The sequence below is a fragment of the Penicillium canescens genome (genome assembly GCF_028828765.1).
Source record: "Penicillium canescens strain IBT 15451 chromosome Unknown utg000011l_segment0_segment0, whole genome shotgun sequence".
NCBI lineage: Eukaryota > Fungi > Ascomycota > Eurotiomycetes > Eurotiales > Aspergillaceae > Penicillium > Penicillium canescens.
The window spans coordinates 2,132,345-2,148,801 of NW_026703973.1; the positions used below are offsets into that span (position 1 = coordinate 2,132,345).

General features: G+C 49.4%; 6 protein-coding genes across 6 annotated transcripts; 3 read left to right on the plus strand and 3 right to left on the minus strand.

The window, feature by feature from the left end:
• Positions 1-2,474: 2,474 nt before the first annotated feature.
• Positions 2,475-2,693, minus strand: N7446_013524 (uncharacterized protein; the record flags this gene model as incomplete). The annotated part of the gene is made up of 1 exon (XM_058522264.1): positions 2,475-2,693. One exon carries the CDS (start codon positions 2,691-2,693, stop codon positions 2,475-2,477), a length of 219 nt encoding a protein of 72 aa, XP_058365741.1.
• Positions 2,694-5,159: 2,466 nt separating this feature from the next.
• Positions 5,160-5,963, plus strand: N7446_013525 (C2H2-type zinc finger protein; the record flags this gene model as incomplete). Its single annotated transcript, XM_058522265.1, has 1 exon — positions 5,160-5,963. One exon carries the CDS (start codon positions 5,160-5,162, stop codon positions 5,961-5,963), a length of 804 nt encoding a protein of 267 aa, XP_058365742.1.
• Positions 5,964-7,169: 1,206 nt separating this feature from the next.
• Positions 7,170-9,189, plus strand: N7446_013526 (uncharacterized protein; the record flags this gene model as incomplete). The annotated part of the gene is made up of 2 exons (XM_058522266.1): positions 7,170-7,593; positions 7,652-9,189. The coding sequence occupies exons 1-2, from the start codon at positions 7,248-7,250 to the stop codon at positions 9,187-9,189; spliced, it is 1,884 nt and encodes a 627-aa protein (XP_058365743.1). The 5' UTR covers positions 7,170-7,247.
• A 613-nt stretch (positions 9,190-9,802) lies between these two features.
• N7446_013527 (adenosylhomocysteinase) lies at positions 9,803-11,315 on the plus strand (the record flags this gene model as incomplete). The annotated part of the gene is made up of 4 exons (XM_058522267.1): positions 9,803-9,841; positions 9,894-10,026; positions 10,080-10,206; positions 10,268-11,315. 4 exons carry the CDS (start codon positions 9,803-9,805, stop codon positions 11,313-11,315), a joined length of 1,347 nt encoding a protein of 448 aa, XP_058365744.1.
• A 421-nt stretch (positions 11,316-11,736) lies between these two features.
• On the minus strand, positions 11,737-13,089 carry N7446_013528 (Tm-1-like ATP-binding domain-containing protein; the record flags this gene model as incomplete). Its single annotated transcript, XM_058522268.1, has 1 exon — positions 11,737-13,089. The coding sequence occupies one exon, from the start codon at positions 13,087-13,089 to the stop codon at positions 11,737-11,739; it is 1,353 nt and encodes a 450-aa protein (XP_058365745.1).
• Positions 13,090-13,752: 663 nt separating this feature from the next.
• On the minus strand, positions 13,753-16,320 carry N7446_013529 (bifunctional terpene synthase/polyprenyl synthetase family protein; the record flags this gene model as incomplete). Its single annotated transcript, XM_058522269.1, has 8 exons — positions 13,753-14,073; positions 14,135-14,382; positions 14,450-14,613; positions 14,668-14,822; positions 14,878-15,559; positions 15,613-15,866; positions 15,929-15,957; positions 16,014-16,320. 8 exons carry the CDS (start codon positions 16,318-16,320, stop codon positions 13,753-13,755), a joined length of 2,160 nt encoding a protein of 719 aa, XP_058365746.1.
• Positions 16,321-16,457: the final 137 nt, after the last annotated feature.

A 16,457-nucleotide genomic window follows, 5' to 3' on the forward strand; every position in this document is an offset into this window, starting at 1 on the left:
GGATTGCAGTTGCTGCAGCACCGGTCACGCCGAGGATTACATCTGAACTCTTCAGGTTCATTGAAGTAGTCCAGGAACCGTTTCCGGAGGCATTCTGTAGGCTCATTGGCAAGGAGATACCAAAATTCAGGCAACACAGCACGTCGCTCTTCATGACTTAAGCGTCCACCTTTCTGTGGTCTCTCAGGGTTTGCTTCTTTGACTTCATCATCTGAATCGGCCAGTGGGTTGTCTTCCGCTAGATCATCATTTTCTGTATGAATCTTGCGTTTCACGGCACGTTTCTTGATACGCCCCTGTATCCACTGATCAACGAGAATAACGATCTTTCCATCCTGTCCAAGGCGAGATGCCCGACCACCGCGTTGCCAGAGCGTTGCTGGTTGTAGGTTTTTGGGGAACCGATACATGACAACTTGATCAATATCCTGGAGGTCCACTCCGAGCGCTAGTGCCTCGGTGGTCATGAGGACACGAAGCTTGGATTGCGGTCCGGGTTTCTGAAGCTCTTTGATCATTGCTTCCTTGTCTCCCTTTGCGGTGTCGCTATGGTAGACCTTCACCGTATCCATTGCCTCTTTGAGGGTATAGTTGCAATGTTGAACACTTGCCCCATCTGGTTGCTTGTTATGCTGCAGCCAATACCGACAATTTTCCATGGCAGTATATGCATCATTCTTCGAGTCAAAGAATACCAATGTCTTTGGGATTCGTGACGGTCGTAAAATGGGCTGACAAGGACCATTGTCAAACAGGAAACGCAAGGCCGTTGCCTTCTTATGCGCGCCTTGTGGGATCCAAGCTGTTTGAATGAGCAACTCTGGACGATTGACGGATGTCCGCAAGATTTCAACATCCTTTGGAAACCCAAGTCCCTCAATAACAACGCGCAATGTATTCATATCAAGCGTAGCAGAGCATGCAAACCAGGGGACGCCACTGCCGAATAGACTTCGCAATTGATGCAATCGCGCATAGTCCGTTCGAAAATCTTTGCCCCATTGAGCCACAAGATGAGCTTCGTCTACAACAACCAGAGCCAGCCGGTCTCGGAAACCTGGATGCATAGCAGTTGAACGGAACTTGTCACTGATTGCAAGCTCTGGACTCACGAGGACATGTGTGAACTTGCCCGCTTGTACCCTGTCAAGAAGTTCGGATGAGAATGTTTCCCTGTTTAGGAAACAAGGTCGCCCTCCAATGTTCTCGATGTAATTGGTCTGCTCAACGCCAATTTGATTCAATGGAAGCACAACAAGGGTGATAGACTTATCAAGCAAGAGTGACACTGCTTGCAATATCATACTCTTCCCAAATGACGTCTTCGCAATCAGGATAAGGTCCTTTCTCAGGTAGATCAATTGTCTCAATGCTTGCAACTGACCCGCACGTGGATAATAGGGATACAGCTCTCGAATTGCTTGTCTGATGGCTTGGTCCTGTTCATCCTTACGCTTCTCAGACGCATCGCGAATCAGTTTCTGCGCTTGAAGAACTGAATTCTTCTCAACTTGTTGTTTCTCCAGCAAGACAGTTGCGCCCTCATTCTCGTACTCCACTCCCAATTCAATAGGCTCTCCAGCCTTTGAAGAAGTTCGATTATTCTCAGAGGCCAACCAGTTATCCAACTGTGTCTGTCCATTTCCGGGGTCGTTCAGTTTCGCGTTATATTTCCGAGGAGGCTTCCGTCGTGATGGGCGTCGATCTGGCATCGTGAGGCGGGTTTGGAGTCAATTCTCACGCGATAGAGTTAATATTGTGGATCAGATGTAGCCACTATACATTAAAATATGTCAATATATGCTTCATGGAGGTTTTGGCGGAATACTTGGGGCATATAATGGCTTTGACAGCTTAAGAAAGGGTTCCTTCGGGTATTTTAAGGACATATTTCTCACCCACCTTTCCAGTTATACATACAATTTTGGTGTCAATGGGTTCAGCTCAGAAAGATGCAGAAGACATCGTCGCCCGATTCTTAATATTCGCGTGGGTGCGCGAGAAACTTGGAAATATTGAAAGACGCGCCTGGAAACTTCGCCATATAAACACGGGCAAAAACCCCGGAAACTTGTATGGTACCACCAAATTCCCAGCTCAGACGTTCCCCAAAAAAGGTGTGTCAGCATCGCTGGAAACAGCAGGCGGTGGATGGCCAAATTCACCGCCTTTTTGGGGGCGGCTGAGGTAACTGAGGTAAGGTTTATCTTTTAGTTTCGCTCGGCGGGCATGGATGTGCACTTTTCTTACTGTTACAATTTACATACATGTATCTCCAATATCTAATGTTATGTCCAAAGAAGCCGAACCCCCGAATTTTAAAATAAATCAATAGTGCGAAAGTCAGACATGAGCCACAGGGGCCTTAGTGAGATGGGGCCCAAGATCTGTATTCCGTATTGGGCGAAGCGAGGGCCCCACGGCTTAGGGGGGAAGATAAATAAATTGTCGGAAGGATATCTGCCGGATCGTCTCTATGGACTTGCATAAGTGCCGAAGCCGTGTATGTATAAGAGCATTGACAGCTTCGATTTCTGGAAATCAGGCAGCAGTTTGGCGCAAACTGGGGCTGTGGCTGTGGCTGTGTTTTTGCTGTCGAAGAGCGAGATGATGGTGGTGTGCGGGGACTGGGTGGGGATTAAAGTGTGGTTTTCTTCCTTGTTATCGGATGATCCGGAAATAACATCATGCATTATGATTATGATTAGTGGTTATACGTTACCTGTAATATGTGGAGCGTTCAAGAGAGATCCTCCATACATGGACTGTTGGACCGAGACTATTGAATGACTATAGAACACGAATTCCAAAAGACAGATCGCCGAAACAGATGCGCCGAGAGTTCGGGTTCAAGCCACGATAAAAGGCCGCGTGGGCAAGAAGTGGCGGGTGCTGTAGTAAATTAGGGTCTCCATGACGCTAGGCGGGAACGGTGATTAGGGCAAAGCTATACAGGTAACTGACGCCCAGCTAGTCCCATCCGAGTAAGCGTAGGTGAGTGGCCACGAGTCCCTGCGTCTAGAGCGTAAGCAATACGGCACAAAAAAAGGCAAAAAGGACAAAAAGGGTCAAGGGTCCTTGCAGGAACGTAAGCCGGGTACAGCCCTGACGAGTCAAGCTTCTGGCGTAAGCTGGGAGATAGAATGAGAAGGGTTAATTCGAGCGCTAAAACACTAGCCTACCTCAAGCACGGAAGTGTATTTGCTGGAGAAGGACTAGACAGCCAAACTACCGTGGATATACGTAGGCTGCATACGTATGCCCCGTCTAAGATTGAGCTTAGGCAAATCATCGCTCGGCTGAAGAAACCCCAAAACGGTCCGCGTTCTGCCACGAACCACAAACCCCCTCGGGCATGTTCCAGATCGGAGGTTTGAAGCTTGGCCTGATCTACCGAAAAATTCTAAAAAAAATAGAAAAGTACGCAGAACACGCATGCGCAAAAAGCAATGGTTGATTTTAATCTCCTAATGGAGTTTACCCGATTCACAATCTAAGTAGCCCTGGATGTTTACGAATCACTTCTTTGAAGCTATACAGTAAGACCATACTATGCGTCGCCATCTTACGTACGTTCAGCGGAGAGTCCCCGCGCGAATGGTTTTCGGGGCGGGGCGGGCGCTGGACGCGTACGAATACGAAGTGTAGCTCGAGCCAATGTCTCGCTATAGTTAAATGACGGTCTTTAGAAGACTAGGTTATCTCATTGGCGTGGAGATCACATGCCATTATGTTTAACTGTTCAACCTACAACATGTATGTAGGTTTACCATGATCGGACTCCGCAGAACGGAGAAAATTTCAATAGGAACTCGGCTGAGAGTACCCTTTCCAGAAAGAAAAAGGCAGAGCTCTAGGGTTTTTTTTCCGTCACCAGTTGTAGGGCGAGATCGCCGTAGGGCGCTAAATACAGCTAAAAGTATTACCATACATTACGCCCCCGCCCTGGAATGTCCGAGCCGGAGGTGGATTCCCAAACAGGAGTCAACATCATCACTTACGTAGATTCTTTCTTACAGTATTCTAGCTTACTTTATTCCATTTTATTAAACATAATAACATGGTACTGTTTACTTCTATAGAGAAGAACAACTGAGATGGGGCTAAATGCTTGTCCGTCCCGAGATAAAAGGCCCGTAGTTCTGCCGATGGTGGAGCTTTTGTTTCGCATCGACCAACCGATACCCTAGTGCGAGTCGGAGTTAACGCTCTCTTCCGGAACAACTTAAAAACTTACAAAAAAAAAAAAAAAAAAAAAAGATCGACTCCGCCAGGGTCGCGGGCCGGAAGAAACGGAGTAAGAAAACGGGTCTGCACAGGGTCCTGTATTATATTTGTCTGCCTATAATATTGGTTTTCTCCGCTATGGAGCCTCGCCAGACCCTGGAGCTTGGCTTCTTTCGCTTTATTTTAGTATAATTAGTTCAGATAACCATATGCTTGGTCTCTTTTTTTCTCTCTCTCATTTCTTGCTTTTGTATTCTCATTCCGTTCCCACCTTTAACCTACTTTTTTATTATCTTCCCCTCCTTATCTCACTTACCTCTCCTTCTCTTACGCGCAGAGCGCCTGGATATTCCTGAGCATTTTGGTATTTCAGCATTTCTCGGGAAGAACTATTGCTTTTTACACTGTTTGACAACCGGACATCTTCTGCAACATTCCCAGCCCAGTTTGCAACTGCCGTTGAGGATTGTGTTCCGCACACCAATTGCAGTATTAGAAGGAAAGCAAGACCGCTTCAAGGGAATAAACCTAGGCGCCGAAGAAATCCGGATCGTTGCGAGGGCATTTGCCAGATCATTCCGACTACTCCATCAACCACGTATACTTCGCCCTCAACGCAGAACACGGCACGGGTTGGAGTCATCGGGCTTCTGTTTTGGTCTGCAGGCGAGTGCCGATTTAGGGTCTAATGTTGTCGACGTGTTACACGACGGAGAGGACAAACATCTTTCGAGAGCCGCTGGTGCGTTTGCTGTCGGGAATGAGATATACTCTCTCTCCCCTCCCACTTTCTGTCTCCGATCTGTGATCTCTCGAGTTCTGTCGAGCATCCAGAGCCCGGCTGAGCCGGTTGCCAAACATCCAAACTAACAGATTGCGCCCTTTAGTATAGCTTTTCAGCCCCGGTGACCGCATATCGGGGCCCAGAGGAGATGTCAAGCTGCCGGACCAGTATTGTGTCCATCCTCAACAATGATGATAACCCATCTTTCGCGGTCCGCTCTGCGCCTCGACTCAGTCGGACTCAAATCTCGCCATCCTACTATCCAGAGCAGCAACCCCCGCCCGTCAGCGAACCGCAGCACGCCCGTTCCCATGCTGCATCCGAATCTCCAGCGGCCTCACCCCGAGGTACCAGGCACCCTTTCGCCCCGGTGACCGAAGCCGTCCAGCCCGTCTCGCCCGGCTCATCCGACGGCTCCGCCTACGACTACATCACCAGTCAACCTTCAGCTTACCACCCGTATGCCCGGCAGGATCCGCGACGGGAACCGTACCGCTTCCCAGCGCGTGGACCAGCAGCTCCCCGGACAACCCCCGAAACTCGTTCCAGCGCTTCAGAAACGACCTCGTCTCAGCCCGGAGCGGGTCGCGCCACAGGCCGAAAGAACAAGTATCCCTGCCCCTACTCAGCTAGCCACGGCTGCGCAGCGACATTCACGACGTCCGGCCACGCTGCTCGCCATGGCAAGAAGCACACCGGCGAAAAGAGCGTCCATTGCCCGATCTGTAACAAGGCCTTCACGCGAAAAGACAATATGAAGCAGCACATTCGCACCCACCGCACGCACTCGGATGAAATGCGATCCACATCTGAACCGGAAAACGATGCCCGTTGGGCCATGCCCCATCCTGATTCTACATTTGCTTCGGCTTCACACCAGCGGAATCTTAGCCAACCCATGGAGGCTACTACAAGGCCTCCTCCAGATTCTTCTTCACATGCGTCTTCATGAGCGAGACTATCTCTGCCTCCGACTTTCCCGCTCCTCACTCTACTATACGACCTTTTTTCTCAGGCAGTGCCTTGTACCTGACTGCAGCGCAGTGTACATCGCAATCTATATCACTACCCAGGGTAGTAATTGTTTTCGATTCAGGGCTCTCGAACATGCATTTTCAGCTTCAGCGATCATCTGCATGACCCATCACCGGACGTTTCAAAATATCCGACGAAACGTCTCGGGTTACAACACATGTTTTGAAATTCTATTTTCTTCTACCATTTACCACTTACTACTTTTTTTTATTCATTTTGCCTATCTGTTTTATATCCCTCCTGTACCATGTTCTGATTGCTTCCTCGTGTTATGTGTGATGGTTGAAATTGCCTCCCTAGGCTATGTGTTCCAGTCTCATTTGTACTATCCTTTCCAGGAGTCCCATGAAATCGAATGATATGTGTGTAACCTGTTCTGGCTGCACTATATGACATCCTTGGCCTTGTGTTGGTGAGATTGTTAAGCCACCGAGGTCGTGGGGAATGGTGTACTACTCTGGGAAGGAAACTTTGACGTAGATAAGCGTGGAGAAAGAATGGTTTGCTTTGTTTATTCTACATGGCTATTCTACATAGCTTTGTTCTAGGTTCAGAGTATTTTTAGTATAAGCTTAACTCTGAATTAATAGTGGAGATGGTTCTTTTGTCTATGATGAAAGTTGATGCCTGACTGCCTGAGAACGTCGAAAGACCCGTGGAACCAGTGTTTACCTTCAAGTATAACATTGAAATCTTAAATCGAACATCTCATACTTTTCTGAAAACTCATTCCCAGACCAGCGGTCAGTTAGAATCTACGTGTAGGGCTGTCATATTCCCTGATCCTTACCCAATGCGAGATGACGTCGAGCTACATTTGAAACAATCGATATGCTCATTCGATGGAACAAGTATTTCCTTCGAACATTCCACCACTCCTGACAATAACCCACAGACGTCATATAGGAACAGTCAAAATATATAATCTAAGAGCAATACGTTACTTTCACTATTGTACTTCGTACTTTCATCACCATTTATACGAGCACTACAACTCTCAGCCACTGCCAAGTCCCCCAGCCCCAAAATCGTTCATCTGAATCGACGTCACGCCACCTGCCCCGCCAATATCTCTTAGCCCTACGCCGTAATCCAGTCTCTCTCTTCACCATATCTCGTCCTAGTGAACAGTAGCAGCTCACACCATCGACACCCTTTTCATTCCATTTTGTCGTCCTTTTCTTTCATCCCCGCCGCAACCATGGCGTACTACGAGGATCGCCGATACGCACCGCGCGACCGCTACAGCCGCCCAGCCACCTATGTTGATCCATACGATGATCCGAGGGGCCATTATGCAAGGCACGATCGTGACCCCTACAGCCGCCGAGTCAGCGATGATTCCATCGAGGAAGTGCAGCGCGATTACCCCCCAGACTCAGATTATGTCTATGAGCGTGGTTACACTTCCCGTCGGCCCAGGGCTTCGCGACCTGTCTACGAAAATGTGCGACGTGCTTCCTCCGTCAGCGGTTACGATCCTCACTACGATGCTGCTTACTCTCGCTCGTCCCGTCCTCGACGGTCAAGACATTACGAGGACAAACGTATGTGACATCCCATAGCTGATTTTCATCTGAGGATACATTCTAACTATTCGCTCAGGTTCTCGTCGGTCCAAGTATGATTCTGATTCTTCTCCAAGTCGCTCTCCACCCCGCCATGGCCGTCGTAAGTCTTTCAGCGAACAGGCTCTGGGCGCACTAGGTCTCGGCGGTGCTGCTGCATCGGCCAGTCGGGGACGTTCCAAGTCTCGCCATCGCAACCGGTCCTATTCACGATCGCCGTCTGATTCACGCAGCCGCAGTCGCCATCGTGGCAGTGGTCGCAGTGGCCGTGAGCGCAGCGAGCAGCGCATTGCTCAGGCTGCTCGTGCCGCGCTGACTGCTGGTGCCATCGAAGCCTTCAAGCAGCGCAAAGAGCCAGGTGATTGGGCTGGTGCAAAGGGAAAACGAATCCTTACGGCTGCTGTCGCCGCTGGTGGCACTGATGGCCTTGTCGATAAGGATCCCAACAAGCACAGCAAACGCCATGTTGTGGAGTCTACCCTTGCTGGTCTCGCTGCTAGTCATTTCGTTGGCGGCGGATCACGCTCACGCTCCCGCGGTCGAAACAGTCGCGGCGGCTCGGGCGGTGGTCTCAAGGACCTCGCTGCGAGTGGAGCCCTTGCTGCTGCTGGGAAGGAAGTCTTTGATCGATTTTCGCGCTCTCGGTCTCGGCCTCGCGGTCGTGCTGATTCCCGCAGTGATGATGAGCGTGGCTCTAAGAAACGCAGTAAGAGCGTGTCGGAGTACATCAGCAAGGGCCTGGCCGCCCTTGGACTTGGAGAAGAAGAAAGAAGCAGAGACAGCAGAGACAGCGGAGACAGAAGAGACAGAGACCACCATCGGGACCACAGAGATAGCAGGGACCGGCGTCATCGCCGCGATACCCGGCACGACGATTACTCGGATTCAGATGCAGACAGCGATTATTACAGCCGGGACTCGAGACGGGGCAGAGGCTCGAGAGATGTAGGTCGGCACCGTTCTTTGGACGGAAAAAATCCCCCTTATGCCCCCCTCAGCGCACCGCGCGGCGAGAACGGAGCCCAATCTAAGGATTGCGGCCACCACTCAAACTCTGAGAGCGATTCTGACCTAGGCGACAGTTCTGATGAGAAGAAGCAACGCAAGAAGCTGAAGCGGGATATGCTACTGACCTCGGGCTTGGCTAGTGTGGCTACTATTCACGCTGCCCACGGTCTGTACGGTAGCATGGAGAAGAGGAAGAAACGCATGCAGCAGTTGAAGGAGGGAGAGATCACACCAGAGGAGGCCCGCAAACGCCGCATGAAAGCTAACTCGCTGGATGCTGTGAGCATTGGTCTTGCTGCCCTCGGTATCAAGGGCGCTTATAGTGAATGGAAGGAAGTCAACGAGAAGCGCAAGGAGAATCATCATTACCAGGAAGAGTGTGCCCAACGTGCTACCAAGCGTGAGCTGCGCCGTGCTCGCAGTCAAGGCAATGGCTCTTCCCGAAAGACCCGCTGGCCTGATGAGATTGAATATGCACCATCGACAAACGACTCCTTCGACCGAACACCAGTTTATCATGATGGCAATCCTTATGGGGTTTCGGAGGCTCCGCAGATTTCTTATTAGTTTGCTTTTCTGTTCTTCACCTTCCGTTTTCCTTTCGTTTTATGATTTCCTCTTTCATGATTTATGAGACCATGCCTTTATTTGATTTTAATCTTTTTCACTGTGTTTCCAAGGGCTAGATCCGTCTGATCGGTCGATTCTTCAGCGTTTGTGACGACCAGGGTCGGCTGCTCCACATGATTGCTTGTACCTACAACTGGATTCAACACTTCTCGTCTCGGGATCTGCTTGCTACTATCGAATATCCCGCATATACATACCTGCATGTAGATGTAGAGAGGAGGCAATACTGTACATAAGCCGGTAGGTGATTGGACTCAACAGCTGCCGATAACAGGCTGACTCAGCAGGGACCCCGCTATCAGTCAGCCCACCACGGATCCTGTGAGGTACCGATACTTGCACGTGCTAGTTTTATTGTACCATGAACTCTGTACCAGTACTTCCTTGGCGATCCTTGACTAACGGAGAGTTTTCCCCTCCCTCCTTTTCTTTCCTCCTCTTCCTCTTTCCTCCACCAATTCTCTCCATACCCTTTTTCTTGGTTCGTACTTCTCTATATAAATCTTGCTGTTTCTCACTAACGTTCACCAGTTCTTTACATACCTTCATAATGGCTGCCCCCGCACAGAAGTTCAAGGTCGCTGACCTCGTACGTCCACTCGATCCGTCTCAACATGCTCAATCATTGACCTCCTTTACAGTCCCTGGCCGCTTTCGGTCGCCGCGAGATCGAGCTCTCCGAGGTTGAGATGCCCGGTCTCATGGCTATCCGTGAGAAGTACGGTGCCGACCAGCCCCTCAAGGGTGCCCGTATTGCTGGTTGTCTTCACATGAGTATGTGATCAGTCTTACAAACAACATTGGCCTTTTTACTAACCATAATACAGCCATCCAGACCGCTGTCCTCATCGAGACCCTCACTCACCTCGGTGCTGAGGTCACCTGGACTTCCTGCAACATCTTCTCCACTCAGGACCACGCCGCCGCTGCCATTGCTGCTGCCGGTGTCCCTGTGTAAGTTTCAATTGTGCCAGTTTTGCTTTTGTGGATCCTGCTGACCGCTCTTTGTTTTCAGCTTCGCCTGGAAGGGTGAGACCGAGGAGGAGTACCAGTGGTGTCTCGACCAGCAGCTCCAGGCCTTCAAGGATGGCAAGAAGCTGAACCTCATCCTCGATGACGGTGGTGACCTCACCTCCCTCGTCCACACCAAGTACCCCGAGATGCTCGATGACTGCTTCGGTGTCTCCGAGGAGACCACCACCGGTGTCCACCACCTCTACAAGATGCTCAAGGAGAACAAGCTCAAGGTTCCCGCCATCAACGTTAACGACTGTGTCACCAAGTCCAAGTTCGACAACCTCTACGGTTGCCGTGAGTCCCTCATCGATGGTATCAAGCGTGCCACCGATGTCATGATCGCTGGTAAGATCGCTGTCGTTGCCGGATACGGTGATGTCGGTAAGGGTTGTGCCCAGGCTCTCCACTCCATGGGTGCCCGTGTCATTGTCACCGAGGTCGACCCCATCAACGCCCTGCAGGCTGCTGTCCAGGGCTTCGAGGTCAACACCATGGAGGCTGCTGCCCCCATTGGTCAGATCTTCGTCACCACCACTGGCTGCCGTGACATCCTTGTCGGCTCTCACTTCGAGGCCATGCGCAACGACGCCATTGTCTGCAACATTGGTCACTTCGACATTGAGATCGACGTTGCCTGGCTCAAGGCCAACGCTCAGTCCGTCCAGAACATCAAGCCCCAGGTTGACCGCTACCAGCTGAACGGCAAGAACATCATCCTCCTCGCTGAGGGTCGTCTTGTCAACCTCGGCTGTGCCACCGGCCACTCTTCCTTCGTCATGTCCTGCTCCTTCTCCAACCAGGTCCTGGCCCAGATTGCTCTGTTCAAGGCTGAGGATGCTCAGTTCGGCAACAAGTACGTCGAGTTCGGTGCCGCTGGCCGCAAGCCCATTGGCGTCTACGTTCTGCCCAAGCAGCTCGACGAGCAGGTCGCTCGCTGCCACTTGGACCACGTCAACGCCAAGCTGACCCAGCTCACCCCCGTCCAGGCTGAGTACCTCAGCCTCGACGTTGAGGGTCCCTTCAAGAGCGAGATCTACCGCTACTAAGCTACTAATTGCGCTCTCTTTTCCAATTGCGTTCGATATTCAATGAGTTTCTTGGGATATAGACTTTCAACATGATTCGACGATGTTATGATTGGCATTCGAGTTCTCTATCAACTTAGAACTCAAAAGTGGTTGTCCTTCAACGGCATAAAAAGTGGCCTGCACCGGTGGTGTGTTTTCTAATGTTTTGTTTTGGCGTGGGATGACCTGGGATGGTCTTGCATTCAACACTGCGTACGGATGGGATTTGACTCTTGATACCTTATTCTGTGTGGGCCTCCATGGGCCGATTGTGACTGTGTAGACCTTCAACAATCGAAGCTATGCGTCAGTACTTTGCAATGTGTAGGCACCTTGGTAGATCTTTCTGTAATCTTTCCTATCGACTAACTGCCAACTATCCATTGGCTATCAATGTAACTCACTCCCCCCGGATCAATTTGACCATCTCATCAGCTACAGCAACTGCAAACTCGGGATCATTGATTGCACGAGAGTCTCGCACCACGGAGATCCCACTCCCCTTCAACTCCTCCTCCAACGTCGAAAACAACACCTCATCAGCCTCAGGATCCCAAAACGGCCCCCCAGGAACATCAAGCATACTAACTCCCCCAACAGGCAAAACTACTCGCGTCCTCCCCCGTTGGGAAGCGCCATCCCCACCCCCCTTCAAATTCCTCGCAATAACCTTCCCAATAGCAGCACACTCCTGCCCCGTAGTCCGCATAAGCGTAACAGTCTCATTATGCTCATGAAACAACCTCCCCTTCCCACCATCCATCTTCATCTCCCGGAAAGAGCGAGGAACACTCTCCACACCCCCAAAATTAACCATATCACAAGCACCCACACTGACAACCCTCGGAATCCCCCGCTCAGTGGCTGCACACAATCTCTCCGGTCCGGCACTCAAGACCCCGCCAACGACCTCATCTGCTATCTCCGTCGTCGTCAAATCGAGAACTGCATCGATCCTCCCTTCCCGAATTAACCGCTCCATGGCTCGACCTCCAGAGCCTGTAGCGTGGAACACGTAAACTTCACAATTCGGAAGAATCGTCTCGAGATATTGGCGCGCATGCGTGACAGCCGGTGTCGTGACGCCGAACATTGATATTGCGATTTGAGTGGAACGCGCCTTTCCAACATGGCCCTCACTTCCAGTCTCCGTCTCCTTCTTCTCCTGTTCCTGTTCGAACAAGGCCCTCTTTAAAAACCCAACCCCCATTCCAACAATTGCACATGCTGCGTTCCCCAAAACAGTCTCAAGCACTCGATTCGTGCCAGCAATATCAACAACACTGTACATCATAGTAATATCCGTTTCACCAATGTAAGGCGCTACATCACCCGATGCCATTGTTGACACCATCAACTTCGGGAATCCTACCGGTAAGGCGTCGCGCATGACAGCTGTTGAGAGCGCTGTACCGCAGGACCCGCCTATGGATAGGATGCCGTGGATGGCGTTTGATTCGTAGAGGGCTTTTGTGGTGGATGTGGCGTGTGGTGTTAGGGTTTTTATGTATTCTGCCCTGCTAAGGGATGAGAGGTCTGTGTTAGTGTTGGTGTTGGAGAGGACTTCTTTTTGGGTTGTTGTTATTGATTCGTGGGTTGTTTGGGTGCGGCCGATGTCCATTAGGTGGACTTTTATTTTTTGGTTTGAGTGCGGGTTGGTTTGGGATTCTATGGCGGCTTTTGTGTAGAGGAGTTCTGGGAGTTTGGTGTCGCATGTTCCTAGGAGGAGGATTGTTGGGGTTGTGGAGGACATTGTGATGTTTTTGTGGAGGAATAGGATTACTGGGTTGGATTTCAGGATGCTGAAGGTTGAAAGAATGCTGAAGGATGAAATGAGGTTGAGAAGTTGAAGTTCAGAAGTAGTTGGTGGGGGGCGTAGATATCAGTGTGGGGTAAGTAGGTAAGTGTCGTCACAGATCTGGGTTTTATATTGTTGTTTACATTACATTTGTTGATCTTTCTCTTATTGTAGCTCTCTCTGATATCTAGCCATTATAGCTCAAGGAGTGTCTCATAACATGAAATAAACATATTTGACTCATGTCACTCTTCTCTTCTCATCGACTTGGGCTACCGATGTCAATGTCTAAATATAAGCCAGAATCAAATAGAAAAGTATATAATCTATTAACTCCTTGGGTTGGGTTTCCTGAATTAGCAATATATTAAATACTCAAAAGATACTAGCAAATTAACATAGTTATGCAGTCACGGGTAGGTTACAAGTCTAGGCATGATTGTACTGTATAATAACCGCGGTTAACAAGACCGTATAGTGCTCTTTTGAGAAGAACCCCAATATCATGATAGGAAATGTTAACAAGTCAAGTGAATAGACATGGCAAAGTTGGCTCAAATATTTCGACAATCAAATCTCGTAAAGCGACTCTGCACCAAATAGAAGTGGCTAGGAATTTCAGAGACCCAATCCAATCAGTAGCACTCTCGCAGCAGTATTTAAGCCTAGCTCAGACTCTACCATGTCCAACGTCCTCATGATATCCTTATGGAGAAATTCCAAAACACTGGCAACATACTCAAATGTTCCTGCTGATTCCATTGCATCGAGGACGTATTGTTTCAATTTGGGGCAAAGATCTGTCGTTGACCCCGGCTGACGATGGAATAATGCTGTGGTCACACGCTCTGGATAGGGTGTATGATTTAATAGATGAATCAAAAGGAGAGAAAACTTGCCCTCCGAGAGGTCCTCGCAGAAACCTTTTTGGGCTGTATACTATATGTTCTTAATTAGCATTGTATCCTCAGATAAGGCAAAGAGATGAACAAAGACATACCTCTTGAGAAGTGAGATTTTTATAATCATCCCGTATCTGGTAATATCTACCTGTTAGGGTCAAAAGCTTTGCCAGAGAAGCAGTTGAGGAAACCGAAGCCTCCGCATCCATAAGTCGAAGCATCAATCGAAACAAGCCTCCAGTTTTATTGTCGATCATCACAATATATTCGTCCACAGTTGGACATCGACCATGAAAACGCCAATACAGATCGAGGCCCTGTCCGAGGTGTAAATTGCTCAATTCATCTATATATTGTCTGACAGTCAGAGACCAAGTACGACAGAGACCTGGAAAATAGGGGAGCCGTGATACCAATGAAAATGTCCCGACTTTTTTCATTCTGCAGTCGCAGGAGCTGTGCCACTGACTTGACGTAGACGTAGTTAGCACTGTTAATGGTCTGGCTCTGACCATAAAATATATGTGTGGCCAGTTGGCCTCGTCGAAGAGATGATTCGTCTTCAATGTCATCTAGCCTGCCCTCTCTGGTTAGCATGATCAAAGAAGTTAACCTGGGCGATAGGACTAACATCAGAGACGAGTTATGCAGCATTTGGACAATGTCTTTTATAATCTCCAGAGAGGCGGAGGGAACCTGCAGCCACGAGTTCAGGGCGTCGATGAACTTGTTCCGCATGTTTTTGCCCCGGAGGGAATTGATATATTCGTATGGTGACTCGCAGGCCTGTTGCATTGATCAGCAGGGTTGCATTGATAAGAGCTACAAAGCAGGAGCTTACATGACTGGGTGCCTTCAAGAATGGAGCAGTGAAAACAGCCATTGAATAATGATCTTTGACTCCATTTGTCTGGTTGACCCCATTTGTGTGGCTGACCCCATTTGTCAATTTCGATTCGGAAAATCCATCCAGCTTCCGCTTCTTCCTCGCTGTTGTGTCTTGAGTGCTCTCCTTCACTTTAGGGGGAGGATAGTCTTTGAGAACTCGGAGGATGTCCCGATGGGACTTGCCTACAATTTTCGCCCGATCCGCTTCATTGGTAGACAGATTGTCCCGATGATATCGTGAGGCATGAGAGCTCCAGAAGGTAATACCGCCAATCATGTTAATGATCATGACAATGTACTTGCGGAGTTCACTGGATTTGGGCTCTATGCTGTCCTTTTCCCAGGAAACGTAGCCGTCCATGATTTCTCGTTCTCCTTTTCTGATTTCCTGTTTGAGGATCTCTCGAGCTTCTTTCTCGGTGTAGCCGTATTCTCGCATCAAGATGCTCAATGCATTCTGCAGTCTGTCCACAGAACCGGCTCGACTGTGTTCGTCAAACTCTTTATTGAAGCTATAAAAGTCATTCATCAATGCAGCGGCTAATAGGCCCTTGTCGAGGAAGTGGTGGACAGATTGCTTCTCTTGCGGGGAAATGTGAATCCCCAAGGACCAACATCCGACTTCGGCAGCCCATCTGGAGCTTCTTTTAGCTACCGATATCTCTGTCTTATGCCTCATAAAACTAACCTTGCACCCACTTCAGACAGTCTGTGCTTTTTGTATTGATCAAACGACATGTCGTTGTGCGTACTCTTGGCTTGGCCATCCAAATGCCCTTTCCAGAATCGGATCATTTCGAGCCCTGCTTCACGGTCCATGTCTAATACTTCACGCAGCATTTGGACGACTAGTTTGTTGATCTCCAGTTTAGGTTCTAGGCGTTTACCTAGCTTTAGCTCAGAAAGCATAGCGAGAGCAAGGTCCTGAGTAATCTCGGCATTCTTCGACACTTAGTTTTTCGATACCGAACGGGATTTGAATTGTTGTTTATGATGCCACATACCTTTTCCGCACTCAGAGCATCGGTGACATCTGTGGGACCGTTAGAGCCGTTTGCTGATCCTGTAATCGGTTTAACTAATACATACCGTCCCAGTAGAATCCGAAATCGCAGATCCGGGTACAAAGTACCACCCGCTGAGGGAGAGTTTCAGGATAAGCCCAGGAAACAAAATGACCTAAAGGAGTGGGGCTCCCATGAAAAACCAGGTTCTTCCCATCAGGTCCAAGTGCCTGTATCCATTCAGCAAGGAAGTCGTCCGTGGCTTTTACTGCTTCGTTTTGGAATCTGGCAACGCGGAAAGGTAGTGTCCCAAAGTATTCGGGAGGCTGAGGTTGAAATCCGCTTGGGTCAACGGGGCGTGAGTATTCGAAGACATTGGGGAAGTCTTCCATACTGGGCAAGAGAACAATATCGAACTTGAAATACACAGAATTGGCGCGGTTGGCTTGGGATAGATAGAAGTACGCTAGGGGATGTATCTCGGGTTATGTATGATCCTGCGGGTGTAGCTTTTTATTACTTGTCGACA